The 20,684-nt window shown below is 37.5% G+C and overlaps 1 protein-coding gene across 2 annotated transcripts; it reads right to left on the minus strand.

Annotated features, from left to right (window-relative positions):
* Nucleotides 1-666: 666 nt before the first annotated feature.
* Nucleotides 667-20,624, minus strand: HACL1 (2-hydroxyacyl-CoA lyase 1). 2 transcript variants are annotated; one of them, XM_084507557.1, is made up of 17 exons: nt 20,547-20,624; nt 19,559-19,663; nt 15,697-15,737; nt 14,410-14,490; nt 11,941-12,013; nt 11,357-11,434; nt 10,231-10,325; nt 9,644-9,756; nt 9,001-9,136; nt 7,749-7,854; nt 6,633-6,716; nt 6,294-6,395; nt 5,554-5,708; nt 4,017-4,175; nt 3,617-3,724; nt 2,839-3,025; nt 667-2,477 (listed from the first exon to the last, which is right to left on the minus strand). In XM_084507557.1, exons 1-17 carry the CDS (start codon nt 20,604-20,606, stop codon nt 2,445-2,447), a joined length of 1,716 nt encoding a protein of 571 aa, XP_084363683.1. In that variant the 5' UTR covers nt 20,607-20,624; the 3' UTR covers nt 667-2,444. The 2 variants fall into 2 exon arrangements, with proteins under 2 accessions (XP_084363683.1, XP_084363684.1); XM_084507558.1 differs by lacking the exon at nt 20,547-20,624 and adding an exon at nt 19,756-20,472.
* Between the last annotated feature and the right edge of the window lie 60 nt (nt 20,625-20,684).

Consider the following 20,684-nt stretch of genomic DNA (forward strand, 5'->3'; position numbering starts at 1 on the left):
TGTTCCTCGCAAGTTCAGTGCCTTGCGACTGTTCAGTACCTTTAATTCTGTGCTCTGGCCTTGAAAGATTTCACACTGGCTAAAGCCGTATGGGCCAGCACTCCCTAGACCTATGAGATCTGTAGTTTCTTGCTCCTTTTAATAAAATGGGGACATGTCAAAGATATTTTCTTCCCATCTCAACTCTGAAAAAATGTTTGTCTTTCATACAGTTTCAGCTGCCTAACACCCCCCTTAGATGCAACTCCATGGTGTAAGACAAGGCAAGCTATAAAAACAAAGTAGCATGAATTTCACTTTCCTCAATAAAATTTCCTTTTTCTTTCTATAAATAGAAACTATGTTTGCTCTCCTGAAAAATACCCCTTAATTACTACAACCTGAGAGTTTCTATTGTATCATGGCATTAGTCTAGTTTAAAGCTATAAGAAATGCAGTGCTAATTCTTTTCTGAGCTTCTCAAAAGCTCAGTGGCATCCAAACTAATGGTATCAATTATGTTGTCACCTCTCCACAGTTTCAAATTCTTTACTTTCCATCTTCCAGCTGCCTTATTAAACTGAACCGTGTATACTATTGCGGTTAATCAACAAGTTTTCTACAAATCCAACTTAAACTGATTTGCTACAGCTGACACAAAATGTTAACACAATTCAAGTACTCTTGTTAAAGGAGAAACACCAGGAAAATATATATTTTTATTAATTTTTAAATATCAAACAAGAATTTATGCATTTGTTTATCAAATACAAATGATTGCCCCTCTGGTCAGCCCCAACATTATCTCTTATGAACATTTTACATAATAGAGCGTGTTTAATCAGTTAAACACATCAACATCAGTTAACATATTAAAATAAGTTTGTGGAAAGTTATAAGGAGGAATGAAACAAAAACCTGTGCCAAGACCCAATGTTGCTCCATGCTCCCTGCAGAAGACCCCACAGAACACAGCAACTCTGCCATCTCAGCAGTCCTACACTAGAGTTTTCACACCCCACATATACATAGCCAAACACACAGCAAGTAGTGTTATCTCCAGCAGTCTGCAGTACTCGCTCACGTCAGATAGACCTGCACAAAAATAATACCCAGATTGAAGTGTAAGAACTAACAAGCTAAGGTTCTTGCAGCACATCTAACTGTAGCCCAGGACCTCCTGCCAGCCCAGTCCTTCTCTTCCTTCAGTCATCCAAATGCCTTTCATTAGTTAATTAATATTTAATGTTACTGGAATAACTGACCATAAAGCAACCAAAGCCCAATCAAAGCCAGAATTTTGTCATACATGCAGAATAACAAAGAACCTGCCAGTGTATTTAAGAACATATAAAGTGACTTGCTTACTGTATACTGAACGTAGTTGTTGTAGGCCACTGTGACCGAAGCACAGAGAAAGAGCTACTTTTAAAGTCCAAGTTCTACGTCAGATTGTCAGACGCAAGTAAAAACAGTAGATACAGCCTCAAGTAGGCCAGCCTCTGCTCTTTAAAATCTCAGCTCTGTACCACAGTCCATGGGAGCTGGACACTAAGTTTCTATACAGTGAATACACTGTATGGAAGAGCTTTTGTTGCACAATTAACCAGGCATAGGGCAGTTGCTTTGTGATGGCAACTGAACTAAACATTAAGCTCCAGCTAACATTCTCTTTCCTTTTCTTTTCTTTTCTTTAAATGCTTATAAGGATATACAGCCTATGAATCCTGGAAAGCTCATTAATGAGTTCAGTCCCATTTTCTGCCTACAGGGATGACAGTGCTTTTGCAAAGAGTAAAACTTCAAACAACATTTTAGTGTTTTTTCCTGCAAGCCCCAGAAGCCCCAGTTAACAGGCCATCACAACCCAACTGCAATAGACAAACTCAGTCCTTGAGTTTTTTGATACACTACTTCTACCTGGAGTAGAAGCTGAAAAAGCATCATGTAAAATTATGAGGCAACTATCTCCCCTGTGGGCTTCAGTGCACAACAAGGCAAACGAGCACTTTCATAATAAAGATCCTTCATTTTGCTCATTACAAGATCAGTTCTCAAACAAGTAACACGATGGTCAGATAAAAATGAAGCTACTGTAATCGCAGACTTCAGTGTTTCTAGCAGTAAAAACCACCAGCTTATTCCCTTCGTCCAGAGCTAAGATAATTTAGATATCAATTCACAAATCTTGATGGATATGACTATGAGTAAAAGAAAAATTACACAGTTTTATCATCAATGTCTCTGTGCAATCAGCTCAGAAAGCCTAGTATGCATTAAAATGTGTCTTGTTCATTGTACAGTTTTGTACAATGTCAGCACTTAAAGATTACTTTAGTATCAATTTTTATTTTTATTTTTAAATCCCATCATTCCACTGTTTATGTAAAAGAATTTTACTGGTTTCACTTCTGTTTAGTTCTCCTTAATGCGTTGCCTTACACCACCATTAACTTCATCTTCTTTTACAGGTTAGATCGAGTAAGCCAAGGAAATTCCTGGAAGCCAAAAAGAGAATAAAATACTTATCAGAATGGGCGAACAGTAAGGGGATCCTGATACAAATATGTACTAACTACCAGATGGAATCCACAAGACATAAATAAAGACTGCTCAGAAAAATGTTTTGTCTCATTTTGTCAGGAATGGGAAGGAACAACTGTCATGTCTGAGAAGAGTCATTAAAGATGCTAGGCATCAGTAGGAGCCAATGAAAAAACACGGAAAGAAGACAAAGCAGTGTAAGGGCACTGATTTTGCCATCTCCCAACTCTGAAGAGAATCTGCCTTTCAATCATCTGCATTCTCTGCAGTTTTGGTGATGCTTCCTAACTACTCAAAAAAGGAAAACATAAATACCTGTTTCTTCCTGTCAGACTGTGGATCAATCATTACATTTATAAGAGAAGGTGTTTGCTTGTCAGTCACGCTTGCTTTCAGAGCTTTCTGCAATTCTTCTGGTGTTTTAACAAAATATCCTTTACCACCAAATGCAGACATAATTTCCTCATAGTGTGAATTTGGCAGGAGAGAAACTGGAGGTACACTGCGGTGAAACAGAAAACTCTGAGAAACAGCAGGGAAGAATTGCCAGATTGACCAATTTAATTACTTCATTGCACCAATTCTAAAAGTATGCGATGTTTACTGTTCTGGTCTGATGAATTCTTCTGGGCTGGAGGAACTGTTTCCTATACCATTTAAGCTATGCTTACAGTCGCACTTTTCAGCTGGAGACACTCTTGAGTAGGCTTTTAGCCTAGTTCAGGGCACAGGGATCTCAGCTCCAGAAGCAGAAGCCCAGCGTATACTTACAACACAGGCCTTGGGTAGTTTGGAAGACCATTGTCATTTTGGAGGTTATCCCACTATGAACTCTATATCCTGTGGGGCCTGAGCTGCTACTGGAACTTGAGATGACTAATGGAGTCATCTCTGCTAGACATTGTGTAAACAAAAGTCTGTAATTAGGTTAATTCCTCACCTTTGGTAACTGGTTCTTTTTTACTCAAACTAACCCTAGGACTTAGGTTCACTTCATGAAAAATTTCACTGTGAATCATAAAGCGTTAAACGTGAACAGAATGACTATTTTGGTCATTTCTTCCTTAATTAACAAGACACTGAAGATGCTCACCATGTAGCAGGATCTCCATATTGTAACATCTCTTTCCAGTTATCCGCATTCAAACCAGTGTAAATTCCGTTGTTGTTTACCACGATAATCACGATTGGCAAGTTGTATCTACAGAGATACATTTGGAAGATCTTTGAAATATCTGTACCTTTCTGCAAGGTGTTGAAAGTGTTACATTTCATTAAAAATAAAATTATAAATTAAAAAAAACCACTTTCACCTGAAACATGATCTACTTGTTACTGGTAACAATACAGTCAAAAATGACTACGGATAGCGTTTGGCTTGTTTTCCTGTGTCTTAACTTAAGAGTACCCTATAACAGCAGCATTCTTGGCCTTCTAGTTTAATTGATCCAGGCAACATACAAAGAGGGTCTTCTTGAGCAAAAATGAGTTACCTGCAAATTGTTTCCACTTCCATCCCAGAAAATCCAAAAGCACTATCTCCTTCTATGCAGATGACTCGCTTTTCAGGTGTTCGGTCTTTAGCTACCAGTGCAGCTGCTATGGCAAAACCCAGTCCAACTCCCATTGTTCCAAAAGTACCTGCATCAAGCCTAAAGGTGAGAACATAGAATCTAAGATTCTCTAGAATCTCGAAGTTCACTCAAACTTTTCAGTTAATCCACAATTTAATTTTAATAATTACTCATATACTTTTCCAATATTGTTTCATAAACAATTAGTTTGTTTGGATCCCAGATATGTGGATTATTATATTCATTTAAACATCAAATAAGACTGAAAATAATTTGAGACAAACATACTCAAACTAATTAAAATTGAGAACTCTCATACACTAGTGGTATTACAATAAAGAAAGACTATTCTTATATGCTTTTAGCTTGCATAGTAACATAGTAATTACTCTCGAGATAGGCAGACTACATGAAATCTCTCTGTATTTAATTCCTTGGAAGCGTAACTAGAAGTCTGAAAGCCATCAGTTAAATAATGCTGTTCAAACTTTAGTCTTCTGTTCAACTTTTGAAATCAAATTGCAAGCTGTAATTAAGTTAGATCATTTCAGTCAGAAGCACATAATGGAAACAAAAGTACATGAAGAACTAGATTACTCTAGGGTTAACTTCTCATATTTGCTTTCAGACATGCGCAATTCAATATGAAGCCAATTTACTGTGTCCTTATTTTAAAAAGTGGGAAAAATGCAAACTCTTCCTCCAACTTCACTGGAAGTTTTTAGGTTTTGTTTTGTTTACAAATAAGTATTTAGGTTCACCTAGGATGTGTTACTTTCACAAGAAGGCTCTAAGCTTCCCAGTCAGATCAAACGGTTCATCTCACCCAGGGAGAACTTTTTCCCCACTCTTCAAGAAACGGAACTTAATTCTTACCTATAATAATTCTGTGTGGTATAGCTTTAATAAGATGACATCCACACATTTCTGATTTTGGGTGCCTGCATTTTAGGCATACAGGTTTGCATGGAAGTGTGTTCAATATATAATTCAATTTTCAAAACGAACTTATCTTCTCAAGTTTTCCCTGTTCTTTAAGTGTTATGTTTCAAAGAAACACTTGTTCTGCATGAATTCTTTTCAACATGAGATTCCAAACTACTATTCTTATTTTAAATCAGCATTTACCATACCCTTTGAGCACAGAAAGAAGCATCTGAATTGCAGAATTTATTATAATGCTCCTCGCTCACTTTCCACAAAAGAAAGAGTGAGAAACTATCATCCCTCTGCTGCAGAGCACACAGGTCACAGGGAACTTAAAATCTCTGACAGGACATCAGGATATGAGTGGATAACTTCCCTTTAGCCAACATACATCTATTTTGTTTAGAGACTTTAAAAAGAATAATAAAAATTCTGGGAATTATAAAAGGATGATAAAAATTCATACAAATGAAAACATTTATATAAAACTCTAGTCTGTTGAGCCAGCACAACAAAGAAAATACCACACCTTTGACGGGGATAATAATTAGGAAGCATAGTTCGTCCAATGTCCATGGTGTTTGCTCCCTCACTTACTAAAATGCTGTCCTTGGGTATCAGTTCTCTGATGTGATGAAAGACTGTGTAGTAATTCATAGGCAGGGATTTCTGCAATGCTAATTCCTTAAAAATAACAGAATACAGAGTAAGGTGCAGAATTGAGATACATAAATAATACTATGGTACTATACAAGGTAGGGATGAAGTATTTGGCCTTCCATGTTATATTTCAAGGTCACGTATGGTTTATTCTGGTCACAACACTTATCAGAGGTGCATTCTGGTCAGCAACCTGCTCCCTTGGCTGGCCCATCATTAACAGCAACCTGCTAAACCCAGCTTAACCTGAGCGACACATTAATTTTTTCACACACACAGGTTTCACTGTTGGTAACTCTAAACAAGTTGCCATCTGTATGTTAGGAGGAAGTTCAAAAGGGCGAACTGCTACGATTGATCTATTTTAATCCCACCTTGGAAAAAAGCATCTGAACTTGCAGAATATGGGTTGTATAAAGTTAAGCATACGCTGTCTGTGGTATTTTGGCTTGAGAGCTACTTACAGTTAATATAAATTGTTTCCACCAGCCTTGCTTTGGACATAAATGTCCGAACTAACTGAGAAGTTTGAAAATAGATCAGTGATAAAATTATGTATCAGTACCTGTTAAAGCAAGAAAACTCCTAATTTCTTTGATATAACAATACCTTTGATCTTTCCTCATTGTTCTTTATTTTCTCTCTTAGTTTCTTCCACCACTCTGAATTAGAAGGATATTTCAGTAGTCTTTTGCTGAATTCTTCTAAAAGCTGCAATGACATTTGAAATGTTGCAGATGTCTTTCAATAGATATAGGAACACAACAAGCATCAAGAATGTTATCAAGAAGGATCCCTACACAAACCAGAATCTATAACATTTAACTTGGGATGCACAGCATGAGTACATTGCAGGAAACATGCCTTTCCTTGCTTTTGTTTTAAACTAGTAACTATACATCAGAAGAAATTAAGGTCAAAAAAGGAGAACACCTGACATTACATTACCTGCTTAGTCACGGCATTTATGTCACCTAGTAAAACTGCAGCTGGTCTCACATTATTCCCCAGCTCTTCTGCACAAATATCAATCTGTATTTCAAAAAGAAAGGCCACCATTAACTCAAAGTTATTATAGGGATTTATTTTTTTTCCAGTTCAAGTGAGGAACATTATCTGACTGTTTTTATACACTGTTTTGGCTGTACAAACAAATTCCTCTGCCTTTTACTGAAATAACATCTGGAAATGCTTTATTTGAAGTCAATTTTTAATATTAACCCTTGACAGTGAAAAAAAAGTGACTCTAAATGAGATTAAAAAGTATTTTTGCATTTTTTAGATAAAAGAAACAGAAGAAATACTGATTTCAAAAGTCAAAAAGAATTCTAGTTAAACAAAAAATGTTATTCCTCTGAAAAAGATGAAGTTTGGAAACTGAGATAATGTTCCAGATCACTGAAAGCAGGCCAGCCACACCGCACTAAGTCAACTATTACTCTTCGATCACAGGCTCTAAGGAAGAGTATCTTTGGGACATAATCAATTTAACAACTTGTCTTTCTAGGAGCTGGCATATTACCAAATACACTAATTAGTTAAATAGCCTTTTTTTTTTTTTTTTTTTTTTCCCCCATGAACATCTCTGAGTGACTGAGCTCTTATAATGACTGACTGACTCTGGATCTGAAGGTAATTGTCTTTTGAAAATATCCAACTGAGAGAGCAGTCGAACAGTACGAAAGGTTTCACAATTTAAGGACAATTTGTTTTCAACCACTGAAATTCCAGAGCTCCAAAGATCACATGCATATCACGAGTCCAATCTTGTATTAAACAACTATACGAAAGTGTCTGCCCTTCTCACAACATCAGCACCAAGTCCTTCATAGCTGGAAAAGTTTTTTTTAACCATTTTTAGAAAATACAAGGAAGTAATAAATAAATTAAAATCAAAGGAATCACAACTATTTCCAGAGAACTACCGCAACCACGTGATCTCTATTGCACTGTCTGTAGGGCAGAATTTGCCACAAACTATGCTACCAAAATAATTTGCAAAAACTGCTCTAGACAATGCTGGAACACAGAGGACTTCCTTCAACACGTAAATGTTGTGCTTACCTGAATAACCTTGACATCTGGTCGAAACCTTGGCGGAAGACCAAAATGCAAAATCCAGTTCAACCTTGCACCAAGCAAGATGACTACATCAGCATGCTGTAATGCCCTATAAAGGCAAACAAGAATTAGATTAGGAGGAATTGTTGCTAAATTTAATAGTGTTTTCAAAATTAGAAGTAATAATAACCATCAAACTATATATGTATATATGTATAACCACAAGAATGTATGTATAATCCTTTCCTCCCCTCAGCTTCTTGTTTAGCTCCATAAACCCCTGAACTTTCACATAGCCAATCATTAAGCCATTCTTGAGTTTAGGAGCTCAAGGAAAAAAAAAATTACTGTTTTCCTAATACACTGTGTTAAGAAAGTAATTGTAACACCGGGAGACTAATAAAATGCTATCATGAAGCTGAGGTTAAAGCAAAACACTCACTACTCTGATACTGACAACGGTAATTGCCAAAATTAAGAGTGTTGCAGCCCTCTCAGTTTAGGCTCCTGTTAATTTATCTTCCAGCTATGTACACAATACATGGTGTTTTCTTTTGTTCTCAATTTTTCTTATGAGTATGCTTACCAATGATAAAGCTATGATCCCTGACAAAGGGCAAATGTTTTAGTTTTCGAGTATAACAATGTGCCATCTGCAAGCTAACTGTGCATACTCATCCCTGCCACGGTTCTTACAGTTCACTCACATTAGTTTTGCAAAAACTCTTATGAATAAAATTTTATATATTCATTCAATAGATTTTGAAATACTTTTCTTTTTCTTTCTAACTAAAGTGCAATACAGTGATGGCAAACACCACACAACTACTGCAGTTCAAGTTTTGCTGTCTGTTATGTGTGCACCGTTTGCTTCTCTGGTGTTAAAGTAGAAGGCTAATAGTTTTTCAAGTGCACTAAATTAAATACTTAAGATAAACTGTTCACTAGTTTCACTCTGTTATGAAATGCACACTAGCAACATTGATACATCTACTTGCCGTAGGTTTCATAGCTACAAAAGACTAGCTCTCAGACAAGCATCTTCCTGGTCCGCATTCTAAGCGCTGTCAGAAGCAATCCACCTAAATTTGTTGTTTCTTTCCAAGCAAGATCTTCAGCACTCTAAAATGAGCTGCGAAACATAGCTGAAAACACTTTCTGATGTACATGTTTTGTCTTCCCTGGAATTTGTAAAACACCACAATTCCCAGTTGTTTCTCAGATGTTAGGGTTAGAAGCCTTGCTTTATATTTACGTGGATCTTGCTGCAGCTACACAATTTGGATGGTTATCAGGAACTACTCCTTTTGCCATTGGGGTAGGTAAAAAAGGCAGTCCACAAAGGTCCACCAACTTTCTGATGTTATTTTCAGCATGTGAATAAGCAGCACCTGAATGAAATGAAAGAGACTGCTTAATACTACTGAAACTTACTGCATCCACCTGAGTTTCAATTAGCCTGGTTACATTAGTGGCAGAACGCACTATTTCCCATTGTGAAAGCTGCCTGTTACTTTTCATTCTGGAAAACTCAAATATAACACACTGAACAATAGGTATTTGGGCTCAATTTAATTTTGGATGGTTGAAGTTCTGTATTATGGCATAGAAATTTGTTGGGAATTTGGGAATTCCTGGTGGTATCTTTACAGTTAAATAAAATGGCTGATTTTTTTCTGCTTAAACTCATATTTCATCAACCGACTTTTCTTTTGACCTAGATGAAAAAGGGAAGTTGCACAAAATTAAAATGTTTTAGAACAGATTTTAACATCAAATTTCAAAGTTTTTTTTTTTTTTTAATGTAGTGTGAAACATAGATGGCTAACATTAGTGGGGAAAAGAAATCATTTCGGTCATTGGTCTTTTCCTACATATGTGCAGTCAAAGCATGCTACCTTTGCCAATGATTAACAGAGGCTGCTTGGCATGAGCGATGATAGATACTGCCTTGGATACAGCAGAGTGTTCAGCCATGCTGGTGGGAGGTGGTGGGCAGCATTCTACGTACCTGGAAAAAAGGCAGAATAGAAGAGGGTCTTTAAAAGAAAATACAAAAGAAGAAATGTCAGAAGATAAGACCCATTGTTTAGCATAAAACCACAGCTGCTTCATACCACATTACCCACAGAATTTATGAGAACAGAATACATATATTTTTTAAAACAGACTCCAAAATTTTGCTTGCATGTTCCTTTAATCCTATAGGTAGCATTATTCCAGAGATGAAGTAACATTGGTGTTCTACCATCACAGTAATTCATTCATTTTTTGCACACTTAATGATAAACTATAATCCAAATAACATTATAATGGAAAGTTAAATTAAGAGAGTCAATTTTTAGTATCATTATTTCAGCCTCATAGCAGATTATTTGATCTCTTTTTCTTTTTATCTTTTTCTTGTTTTAAGAAAATACTAAAGAAACTTAAAACTAAAATTTATTCAGTTCCTTGAAAAATAATGAATGTAATCTGTACATACTTGACAGAGCTCTTATTCACCTCCAGATTCACAAAATCTCCAGGTATGTCAATATAGCAGGAACCTGGACGACCATACATGCTGGTTCTTACAGCCTAGAAAACAGATGATTAGCTTTAACGCATCTGGAAGGATGTTAAAGAACTTTAAACAAACAAACAACAAAGAACATGCTTCAGTATGTACTGAGGTGTTTCAGATTGCTGAACCATCACAGGGAAAAATCCCAAGGACCGATTTATACCTATAGATTTAAGGTTTAACAGTTATTTACATTTCTCCCTACGCACAGTATTAGACTGTAAATTCTTTATTTAATTTAGAATAAGACAACTGTATTACAAGCAATTGTATTTGGTAATACTAGAATAAAATATTTAAGGTAGCATAAACAGAGAAAAAAGACAACCAACTCCTCCATCTTCTATTATGCTCTTAGCTCTTCTGTTACAGGTAGATATTCTGAATTTCAGAATTCGCACTTCTGAAAACAGCATTATTCAGAATTATACAGAATTCAGGCTGACGTGGCTAAATTGTTCCTACAGGAGTCTTCTGAAACCCTTCCTGAAGAATGGAGATAAGGATGTGTTCTTTCTCAGACAAACATGCAAAACAAACGAACAAAAACAATCTGCACACCTCAAATCTAAATACAACCATCTCCGCCTCCCCCCTCCAAATCTTCGCATAATGAAAGCACTTAGTAACAGAACTTCAGAACTAAAAGAGTTGAAGTTTGCATTATTGCATTTCTGGTTCTTGCACATCTCCCTAAGAGCATTTTTTCATCAAAATCCTTGCAGCTCTGACTGAAGCTAACAAAAAATGCTGCAGGCATCAGTAAACATCAGACTAGAACAATATTTATTTCTAATCTTTTCCACAGCACTGTTCATAGAAAAAAAAAAAAAAAAAAAAAAAGCCCTGGGTGTTAATTCACTCAGTCAACACCACCAGCTAGCATCTGCATGATCAAAGTAGTTATAGTAACAACTTTACAAAACAACAACAAAATCAACAAATCAAACAAACAAAACAAACAAAACAAACAAAAAAACCCACAGACCTTATGCAGTAGGAGACATTTGAGGAGACAAGATGTTCTGTTGCTAATTTTTCATACCTTTTCAGTAACAGCAGGAATAACTTCAAGGCTGCTTGGGCGGACAGATAGTTTGTTGTACAGCCTACCAGCTTCAACCTAAATAAATCAATAGAATGGTTAAACGCATTTATCAAAGCGATTTGGTCATTTCCAACTCCCTTTGACATGAATGAAATGAAAAAATGACAGACTGAAAGCAACAAGGGGAAAACTCCCACACAGAAAATCAAAGTTCCTCAGCTGGTGTAAATTGTCAAGCCACACTCATTCACTAAGTGCTTATGTATTTTTCCCAGAAAGTGCTGCTTCTGTTCTTGTAAAGTTTATTTTTTTTCTCTTCCATCTCAGAACAGACAGGCAAGGACAATAAATACCAGCTGAGACCTAAAACAGCATGAATTGCAGCATGATGATGGATAAAGACAATACAAGTAATCTGGTGGATTACAGTGTCGATGTTAAACCAGTAGATGGAGCAAATCAATAGCATTACACAACCTGCTAGGAAACGTTAGTAACTGGGATTGTTATCCCTACACGAAGGAAGAAATATCACTGGTTATGTAACTGAAACTATTTTGTAGAAAGTTATGTCTATGTACCTGTGGAAATTCTTGGAAAGCTCCCATGGTTTCCTGATTTCTGTCAGAAGACCCTCCAATAACAATCAAAGGCCTAGAAAAGGATTAAAAAATATATATGCATACATATGTTTTTGTAACAGCAATCACATCTGTAAATTCACCTTACTGCCAAATCCTACTACTGTAAAGACATCAACGTGAACAGAAAGTGGCCAGCACATTACAGGGGTGGACTCTAAATATCAATATCAGGTGGTTGACTTCTTAGCAGCCTTTAGGTGTCTAGTTTTAGAACATTCTGGCCATATTAAATGATAGTTTAAACCAGTCTGTTTAACAGTGACAAACCCTATATTCCTTTTTCATGTTTTTATTTAAAAGTATTAATAAAAAAATAAACTACTTCCCAACATTTTGAAATACAATAAGGAGAATACTCTATTCTTAATATAGCTACCCCCAACAGCTATACCTTCAAAATATTTGATTTTGCTTTTAAATCGTATATAATTGTAACCAGAAATAAGTTTTTCCCCCGTGTACTCATCATACTGTACTACTGGCACTATACTGTAGACATTTGTAAGAGCGGTGCTTATTACTGCAAGTAGTTAAATTAAATTAAGTCCAAAACAACAGTGAAGCAGGAAGAACACTGACTACAATGAAACTAATAAGAGTTTCAAGCATTATGGACTTGGAAGAGAAGAACTTTAGTAAACTGAAAAAAATCAAGTGCAATCTCTGGTAAAGAACAGTACTGCACCATGCGACTGCATACAGAAATCTTTAATGCAAACTCTTCTTCGGAGTTTATTTTCAAAGCCTAACTGAAATAACAAAAATATTTTGCTCAGGGTGAGGCAGGAAAGGAAGCAGCAGTGTTGTAGGTAATTTTTAATGTGAAGTAACACATTATACCCTTGGAAATGTAGTTTACCAAGACCTCACTAGCTTCCTAGTTGGCTAGATTCACATGTCCAACAGCTCACTGTGACAAGTTTCCAGGGTAAACTAAAGGCTCTTCCACTCAAGCAATCTGTGTTCAGGCAATAAAATCAAAAAACACAATCACTAGTAAATTGTGCTATCAGACTGCTTGACTTTCTTACAGTCAATATAGTAGAGGGTTTTTTCTCCTGGATGGGACTGAAACAGTAATCAGAAGAACAGGTCTCCAGGCTCAAGGAGGATAACTCTGAGCTCTAAGGACCATCCCTTAGAATTATTCAAAGTCAGTACCAGTGGGGTCAGTTCAGCCATTTGCCTCCTTCTGTGAGAAGTAAGCCAACGCTCAATCTACCGCAGCATGTTAAAAGCCAGGTATTACGTCACGGAATCACAAGACTTAATGCTGGGTGCTAACCTTGCCTTAAAGATTTGGTCTCGTTATGTGACTTCCTTGCCCACGATGGGGACGTAACACCTTGTTGCCACAGAAGCTAGAAGCCCTCTCTCTAACTTCTGCTCCCAGCTGCGTACCCCATTGTCAAATCTTCTGGCAAACTAGATAAATTGCTTCTTTATCCTTTTGCCAAGTGCACAGGTTTACACAAGATAAAGTCAGGTAAACAGAGCTTATCTCAGACAGGAAACAACTTGTGAGAAAAGAGAAATGTCTCCTGCAAGCCCAATAGCAAGCACAATGTGTTTTGTTTTTTTCTTACAGCCAAATTCATGACTGCTCAAATGCAAAGTTTTCATGTGATCTATTTTTATCTAAAGCCACATAGGGACAGCAAAACTTCAGTCGATTTTTTTTAAAAAAGTTTTAACACTATATGTCTTTTTTCAACGTGTTCGAAACTTTGTTACTTAGAGCTCCCATTACCTAGCTTCCCTTGTCCATCAGCCATTTCTAATCTAATTCTCCAGGTGACGTGTGCTTAGTAACACCACAGCTTCTCCCCAGAAAACCTCACACAGCATTCTGAACAGCTTTTAGTGGCAGACCAGCTAAAGTTGCCATGTTTCAGTGAAGGCTTGTGGGAGTACATGCTATCGCTGTACCATCATTTAATTCAATTCTTAATTACCCCTCAAAATGTCTGCGTGGGGAGCAAACACAGCTTCAGCTTTTAACAATGCAGTTGTCAATTTGTTCATGTATGAAATATGGCAAATACAGTAATTCAAAGGTAACATGGCTTTTCAATTTAGAAAAAGCTCAAACTCTTAAAAAAAAAAAAAAAGAAAAAAGTAAAGCACTATAGGCTGAATATCATCTTTATTTGAAAACATATCCATGCAATCAGGTATGTTGACAGATTTTTCAATAATGCATACTGGGGTAAGAAAAAAGAATTTTATCCAGGAGAGTACAAAAAAAAAAAAAGTAAATTACTTTTAGGGAAGACAAATGAAGAATTTACTTCTGATTGCATAAAGAAAAAAAGTTCCCATACTAAATACTGCAAAGCCCAGTATCTGCAACAAATAATAGCAAATAATTATTAGAATTTCAAAGAGAAAATGCACTTAAATTACCAGCAGTTCACGGTTGCATTTGCCATCCCACCAAGGGCATGTAAAAAACCTGGACCAGACACTACAAGACATACTCCTGGCCTAGAGGGAAGGAAAAAAAAAAAAGAAAAGATGCTGAAATACAAGATATTGAACTCGTACTTATGTTTTCAAAATGCATCAACAACATGGGATTTACATGAAGGACTAAATACAGATAATGCAGTCAGAAATCATTTAACTTTATCAACCCAATTAAAAAAAATCACATGTACTGTTGTTACATGCCACCCGCTCATGCAATGTCTGTGTCTGCTATACACACAGGTTCATCGTGTTTCACTTCATGATTTCTCAGCTCCGTGTTTCTTTTACCACATCTGCCCCACCATTTAGCATTGATGTGGATTTGGGACGCCCTCCCTTTTTTCAGTTTTCTCAACTCCACTATTAGCACTAGGTGTCAATGAAGAAAGCTCGCAAAGAGAGAAGTGCATCTGACTCAATGCAATCTTATTTATAACTCTATTATAGTCTAACTCAGGCAGAGACACTTATTCCAGTGAGATAAAAATCCTCGTTTTTAAAAATCCTCTACTGAGCATTCCTTAGTGGCTCTACAGACTCTCTAAATAGGAGAAAAAAAATATCTTCTTTCTAGGGGTTTATTGAAAGGAAGAAAACCCAAATAACTGTGTATCACAGGTATAACACTTGCAGATAGAATAAGGATTGATCCTCTGCATCATTATGTCTGCATTTGTGAGTAAGCAGACAGCAGATGGTACTTTAGGAAAGGATCCCTGGGATACCCTTTAAATCACAAGCCACAGAATCCCAACACTAAGACCAAAATGCAGTGCACGAGGAAAAGCCAGCATTTCATCTCAGGAGAAGGGGAGACAGGCAGGCACGTGATTAGTCTCTGTATTAGCAAGATACTTGTTGAGTAAAATAATGACAAGATTAAGGTATAGCAGGCCCACCACATTGCAGCAAACCACAATAGTGTCATTTCTGCCCCTCACACCAATGATGTTAAACAAATAATCAGAAATCAAAGGGGAAGAATTAAAGACAGTTATAAGATTGACAGTATTATATGAGTTTTAGCTCCTGCTCTGAAACATACCAACAGAAATATTGACAACTGTACTGACAATTAATTTAAAATTGATGTCCCTGTTTAACTGCCCTATCTCTGCATATGCTAAAAAAGAGCTCCAAAACAGAAAAACGTTCCTAGCTTCTGTTGAGTTACTATATATTAAAATAAATATTGTAAATATTGATAAATATGGAATGTACCTGCCAGTCAAATATCCAATAGCAGATGCAGCATAACAGGCCTGTTGAAAAGATTGTGGAATTATACAATTATTATTATAAACTTGTTTCATGATATTTAAATAATGTTCAATATCAATACTGAAATTAAGCAAGCGCGGATTTTTCCCTGACAAATGCAGCTTACATAGAAGCACCCCTTCACCCTCTCCGTTTTAGAGATATGCTCATGAACGTTTATATGAAAAATCTCAAGACTTCACAGATAACATGGAAGAGGGATTTATGTAGACAGGCGACGAACAGAAATGCAGCCATCACTGGAATGACTCATATTTCAGAAGTTAAGGGAAAGGTTGAAATCGTAATTTTATCTTGAAATCAGAAAGTTCTAACGCTTAAGGCAAAAAAAATCATTTTGCAATTTTTCTCATTTTTATTTTTATTTTTAAAGTAAACTGCTGGCCTTCTAGCCTACCTCCCTTACTTTGAAATAGAGCTGGGATTTTGTTTTTTATTTATTATTATATTTCAAGTACCATTGTGGCTAAAAGAGTAATTGACACCAAAGATCTTTCTAAACGTTTAGTGAGCTGCTAAACATTTTCCTCAGACCTATGAATAATTCTAGGTAACACAACATGTTAGCAATCTGAGCTTAAATGAGTGAAACATAGCTTTATAATAAGCTGTTACAAGGAAGGAGAAACTGTCTTGAATATCCTCAGGCTCTTACAGATATAGACTAACTGTCACAGTAAAAAAGTGGGGCTTAGTAGAAGAATAATAAGCATACCTTATTTTCTTTGCAGCAGTAGATAAGGGAATTGTTGACAAAAAAAGCACACTGACAAGAAAAATCTCTTCCTACTTTTCATAAATCTTTGACATAGAGAGGAAAAATATCACTGATATAAGAATTAGGTAACTATTTGATGACACTGGTATGCAAAAGTTTAGAAATAATATTTGGAGTAGGTGTTACTAAAATCCTGCTAATGAAGCTCAAAGCATGGTGCTGAGTTTCCATGGCAATGTTGTTTGAGAACTGAGTGGCAAAGTAAACAGCACACAGAATTTAAGTTCACGTACAGTCATTGCCATTAAGATTTTTACTGTTTATTTCTACAAGGAAGCAACGTGACTAAAACTATCGCTATTTAGAGATTAGGAGATTGTAAATAGTTCTGAAGCTATACTTGAAGATTTTTTGTAAAAGGATTTTTTTATTCTTACTGTTACATCTAACATCTTGTCCCACTAACACATGAGCACCTGCATGCATATTATCTGTCAAGGTCACAACACAGTGGCTCAGCTGAAAGCAGATCCTTATGTTCCTCATGCATTCCAGAAGGACCTGGGCACATAAAATGTCATTAACCTCCCAAACTGCAGTCAGCATTAGCGAGAAATACAGTAAGCCCAGATGCTGGCACTGAAGTCAAAATTTAAAACTACTCGTGAACATGGGGTTTTGAGCTGTAGCTAAAGCAGAGGGCTGCTGCTCCCAGACAACTGGAAACATTAAGCAGGGTTTAACTAAATCTTAGCCTGTTTTCAACTCACATACAAGCAAATTAATACAATATAACTAGTAAACAACACTTAAACATTTTTTGTATGTAGTTATCTGGTATAAACACAACAACCATGACAAGGAGCAGGCCTGAGGTCCTTACACTAATTGTGCCTAAATGTACCTTACCCTACCCTACACATTCTGGGACTGGCAGTAGGGCTTGTGACCAACTTGCTAGGAGAACCTGCTATAGGCACATGAGGCTGCTGCTTGCTACATGGTGTCTTCTGTTATGTACAGCTTAAGTGTAGGCTTGAAAAGCCTTTCCTTGCAGGTGTGACCACCGGTTGAAAGCAGCAGTCCCAGAATAATAAGTAACTTGCTCATGGACTATTACTGGCCACCGAAAAAATGCAGCTTTGAAAGCTGTGAAAATGCTGCTTTTGCTCTTTTGCTTTAGGAAAATAACAAAAAAACAAAAACAAAAACAAAACAAAAACAAAAACAAAAACAAAAAAAAAAAAAAACAAAAAAAAAAAAACACAAAAGGAACAGAACAACCCAAATGTGTGAAAGGGCAAGGCACCTGCCTTGGCCTGCACCATCAGCACCCATCCAACACCGCACAGTCCAGGCACGGAGGCCAAGGGCTATGAACTGTTCACAGACTGCAACATCTTACAAAACGAGATCTTGAAGCTGGGGGTGGAGAAAAAAAGATGTCCATTTTGGTTCCAGCTGCCCCTACTGAGAGGCTCTCAAGCCCAATTCCCTTTGCAGCTACGAGCATCAGCACCAACTTTACTGCACCAGCTCCAGCATACTGGATGTTCATCACAAACAAAGTACATTGTTATCAAAAATGGACTGCTCTGAATACATAGCAGTGATTACTGTTTAAGATTAAGAACTAAACATTAGCAATATGTGGTGTTAAATGAATAAAAATCAAATAGTTTTTTTTATTAAGTTTAAAACTAACCTATTGATCTCTTAAATCTATCAGAGCGATCTCTACCCAGGGACAAACATACAAAAGACACACCCCTATTGAGTTGCAACATAACTCAAGTGTTCAAGTGGCAAGTGGGTCAGGGGTTAAACTGCTAGCAGCAAATCTGGACCGCATTACAGGCCACAGGGATTAACTGAAGGATAAACTTTTAACTTCATGCTTTAATCTGGTCTTCCTGCTCTAACAAGTTCTTATACAAACGTGCTTTTGCTACATCTGGCTCAGAAATGAGGCGTACACTCAACTCCCGGAGAAAACTTTGTCTTCCATACATCTCCAATCACATACATCAATATGAATAAAGGGAGCAGCTGCATACGTGTCCTCTGCAACCACACTGCACAACTAATAAACTTGGACAATTAGAAACATTAGGACATGTAAATATTAATCGTATCTTGAATACATGATACATACAAACATTTTACCCTCTCCCCTGCCAAGCAGTTACTCTGTCTTCATTGAGGACAAAGAACAAAACAAAACCTGCCACAAGATATCCTTGATTCATCCCTGCCCATTCCCCGAGAAGAGAAACCCTGATGTTTTGATGTTAAAACAAGTCTTCAAGCTATTTCAATAACCCTAAATAAAAGTATCTCACTGTTTACAAGGTAAAATGTTTCTTGTCTTCCTTGCTCTAACAGAAAAGAGCCTAGTAAAGAGTGATAGACAGCATCTCATTTTGCAGTGCAAAGCAATCTTCTCTATTAATTACAGATACATGACAAAATTAATTTAAATTATGCTAATAACTAAAACTAAAATTAGAATACTTGCTAAGTGATGTACAGGAATATAAAGACCATGTTGACATCCTGTATTAAATACACCTTTTAAATTTTTTTAGCGCACGTTTGCCTGTCTCACATGGTAGATACAGACTTTCCATGTAGAGACGTGCATTCCTCTGAGTTCTCACACTCTTATATGCGTGTCAGGATCAGACAGCAAAACCACACAGTTCATGACCACCTGATTCAGGAGAGCTGTTCTTATGATTCTTTATTGAATTTGAAGTTATCATATTCAACCTCAGGATGTCCAGGAGACCACTGAATTCTGGAAATGTTACTACAGGGGAAAAAAACAAACCCAGAACAGTGGCAATCACAATTGTGGCAACACAATCAAAATGCTAACAACCTCAAGTCTGATTTCTGATACCTACGCAACTAACCTGAAATATAGGGAGACTACTTAAGTGTAGACTAGTGCAGTAGCTGTTTCTCTGCTGTCTCCTTAAAAGAATGTTCAGAGGCTACATTCTTTCTAGTAAGATGATGGATTTCATTCTGTTGTAAAACAGATAAAGAAAGGATTGGTCCTACCAGGCAGATACTTACAGCTTGTTCATTTCTCATTCCTATGTATTTGATTCCAACTGCTTGGGCTGCAACTGCGATTTCAGTGACTGGAATACCAACAATGCCAAACATGTATTCAATATTCTAAAAAGAAAATGTTAGAAGCCATCAGAATGGTTTTCAAATGTCAGAGTGGAAAAAAACAAACAAACAAAAAAAAAACACACACACCATACCACCACATATATTCACTTAAAACTCCATGGGACATTTTAAGGTGTACAATGACAGGTGTTATTTGCAGCGCAGTCCTCTGTAATTGTTCCACAGTTCGCAGACCTCAAAAACCCACTCCTCTCACAACGGCTCAGCACAGCTCAGCACTCAATTCATCTCTTTCTGATGACCACTTCTTACGGTGTCTCTCCTCCATCATTTTCCCATTAATCAGTATGTCAGCTTCACTGGCTCTGAGAACTCCTAGTATGGTTTCCTCTTGTTAAGCTTTCAGTGAGAATTAATGTTAAAAAAAGCCCCAAGAAGCAACTGGGATTATACTTTGTGAGGGCAAACTGACAAATAACAAGATGATGTGAATTTTTACGGCAACCAAGCCACCTTTTCGCATGTGGTAGTCCAAACAGAAAGGCTTTTGGTACAATTAGTGCTAATTCTGCACCATTTCGAGTTTACATAAACAACAGGAGCTACTGGTAACCGCAAACGTGCTGCAGGTGCTGTGTACCAGTGGAAGGGGTGATGGACATTGCATGACAGCATCCTGCGGTGAGTTTGCGGGGGCCCAGCAGGCTCCTGAGAGGGAAGAGCCGAGCGAAGGCTCTGGGCAGCGGCCCCACAGACCTGAGCCCCGCCGCTCCCTCACCTCCACCCGTTACCTGACGCCCCCGGGCCGCCATGGGACCCCCCCTCAGGGCAAACCGTGCCCAGCTCGGGCAAGGGGAGAGGCCGAGCCGCGCACAGCCGCTCCTCCCCGGCCTCGCCTCGCCCCGCACGGCCGGGGCCTTACTTGAGCTCGGAGCGCCTCGGCCACCAGCAGGGCCCCGCTCACCGCCTCCCCTGCCGCCATGACAGCGCCTCCGCCACCTGAGGCGGCTGAGCGACACGCCTCCCGGCCAATGAGAGCGCAGAGGGGGCGGGCCTATCC

The sequence above is a fragment of the Aythya ferina genome, assembly GCF_964211825.1.
Source record: "Aythya ferina genome assembly, chromosome: 2".
Taxonomy (NCBI): domain Eukaryota; kingdom Metazoa; phylum Chordata; class Aves; order Anseriformes; family Anatidae; genus Aythya; species Aythya ferina.

Bases quoted from the DNA above. Each gene is read 5' to 3' on its own strand.
- HACL1 (XM_084507557.1), bottom strand. From the start codon at position 20,606: ATGGCGGCAGGGGAGGCGGTGAGCGGGGCCCTGCTGGTGGCCGAGGCG. The intron at 15,738-19,558 runs GTAAGTATCTGC...TCTTTTCAACAG, and splicing joins GAATGAGAAATGAACAAGCT to GCCTGTTATGCTGCATCTGC. The intron at 2,478-2,838 runs GTATTTATGTTT...TTTGGCTTCCAG, and splicing joins AGTCTGACAGGAAGAAACAG to GAATTTCCTTGGCTTACTCG.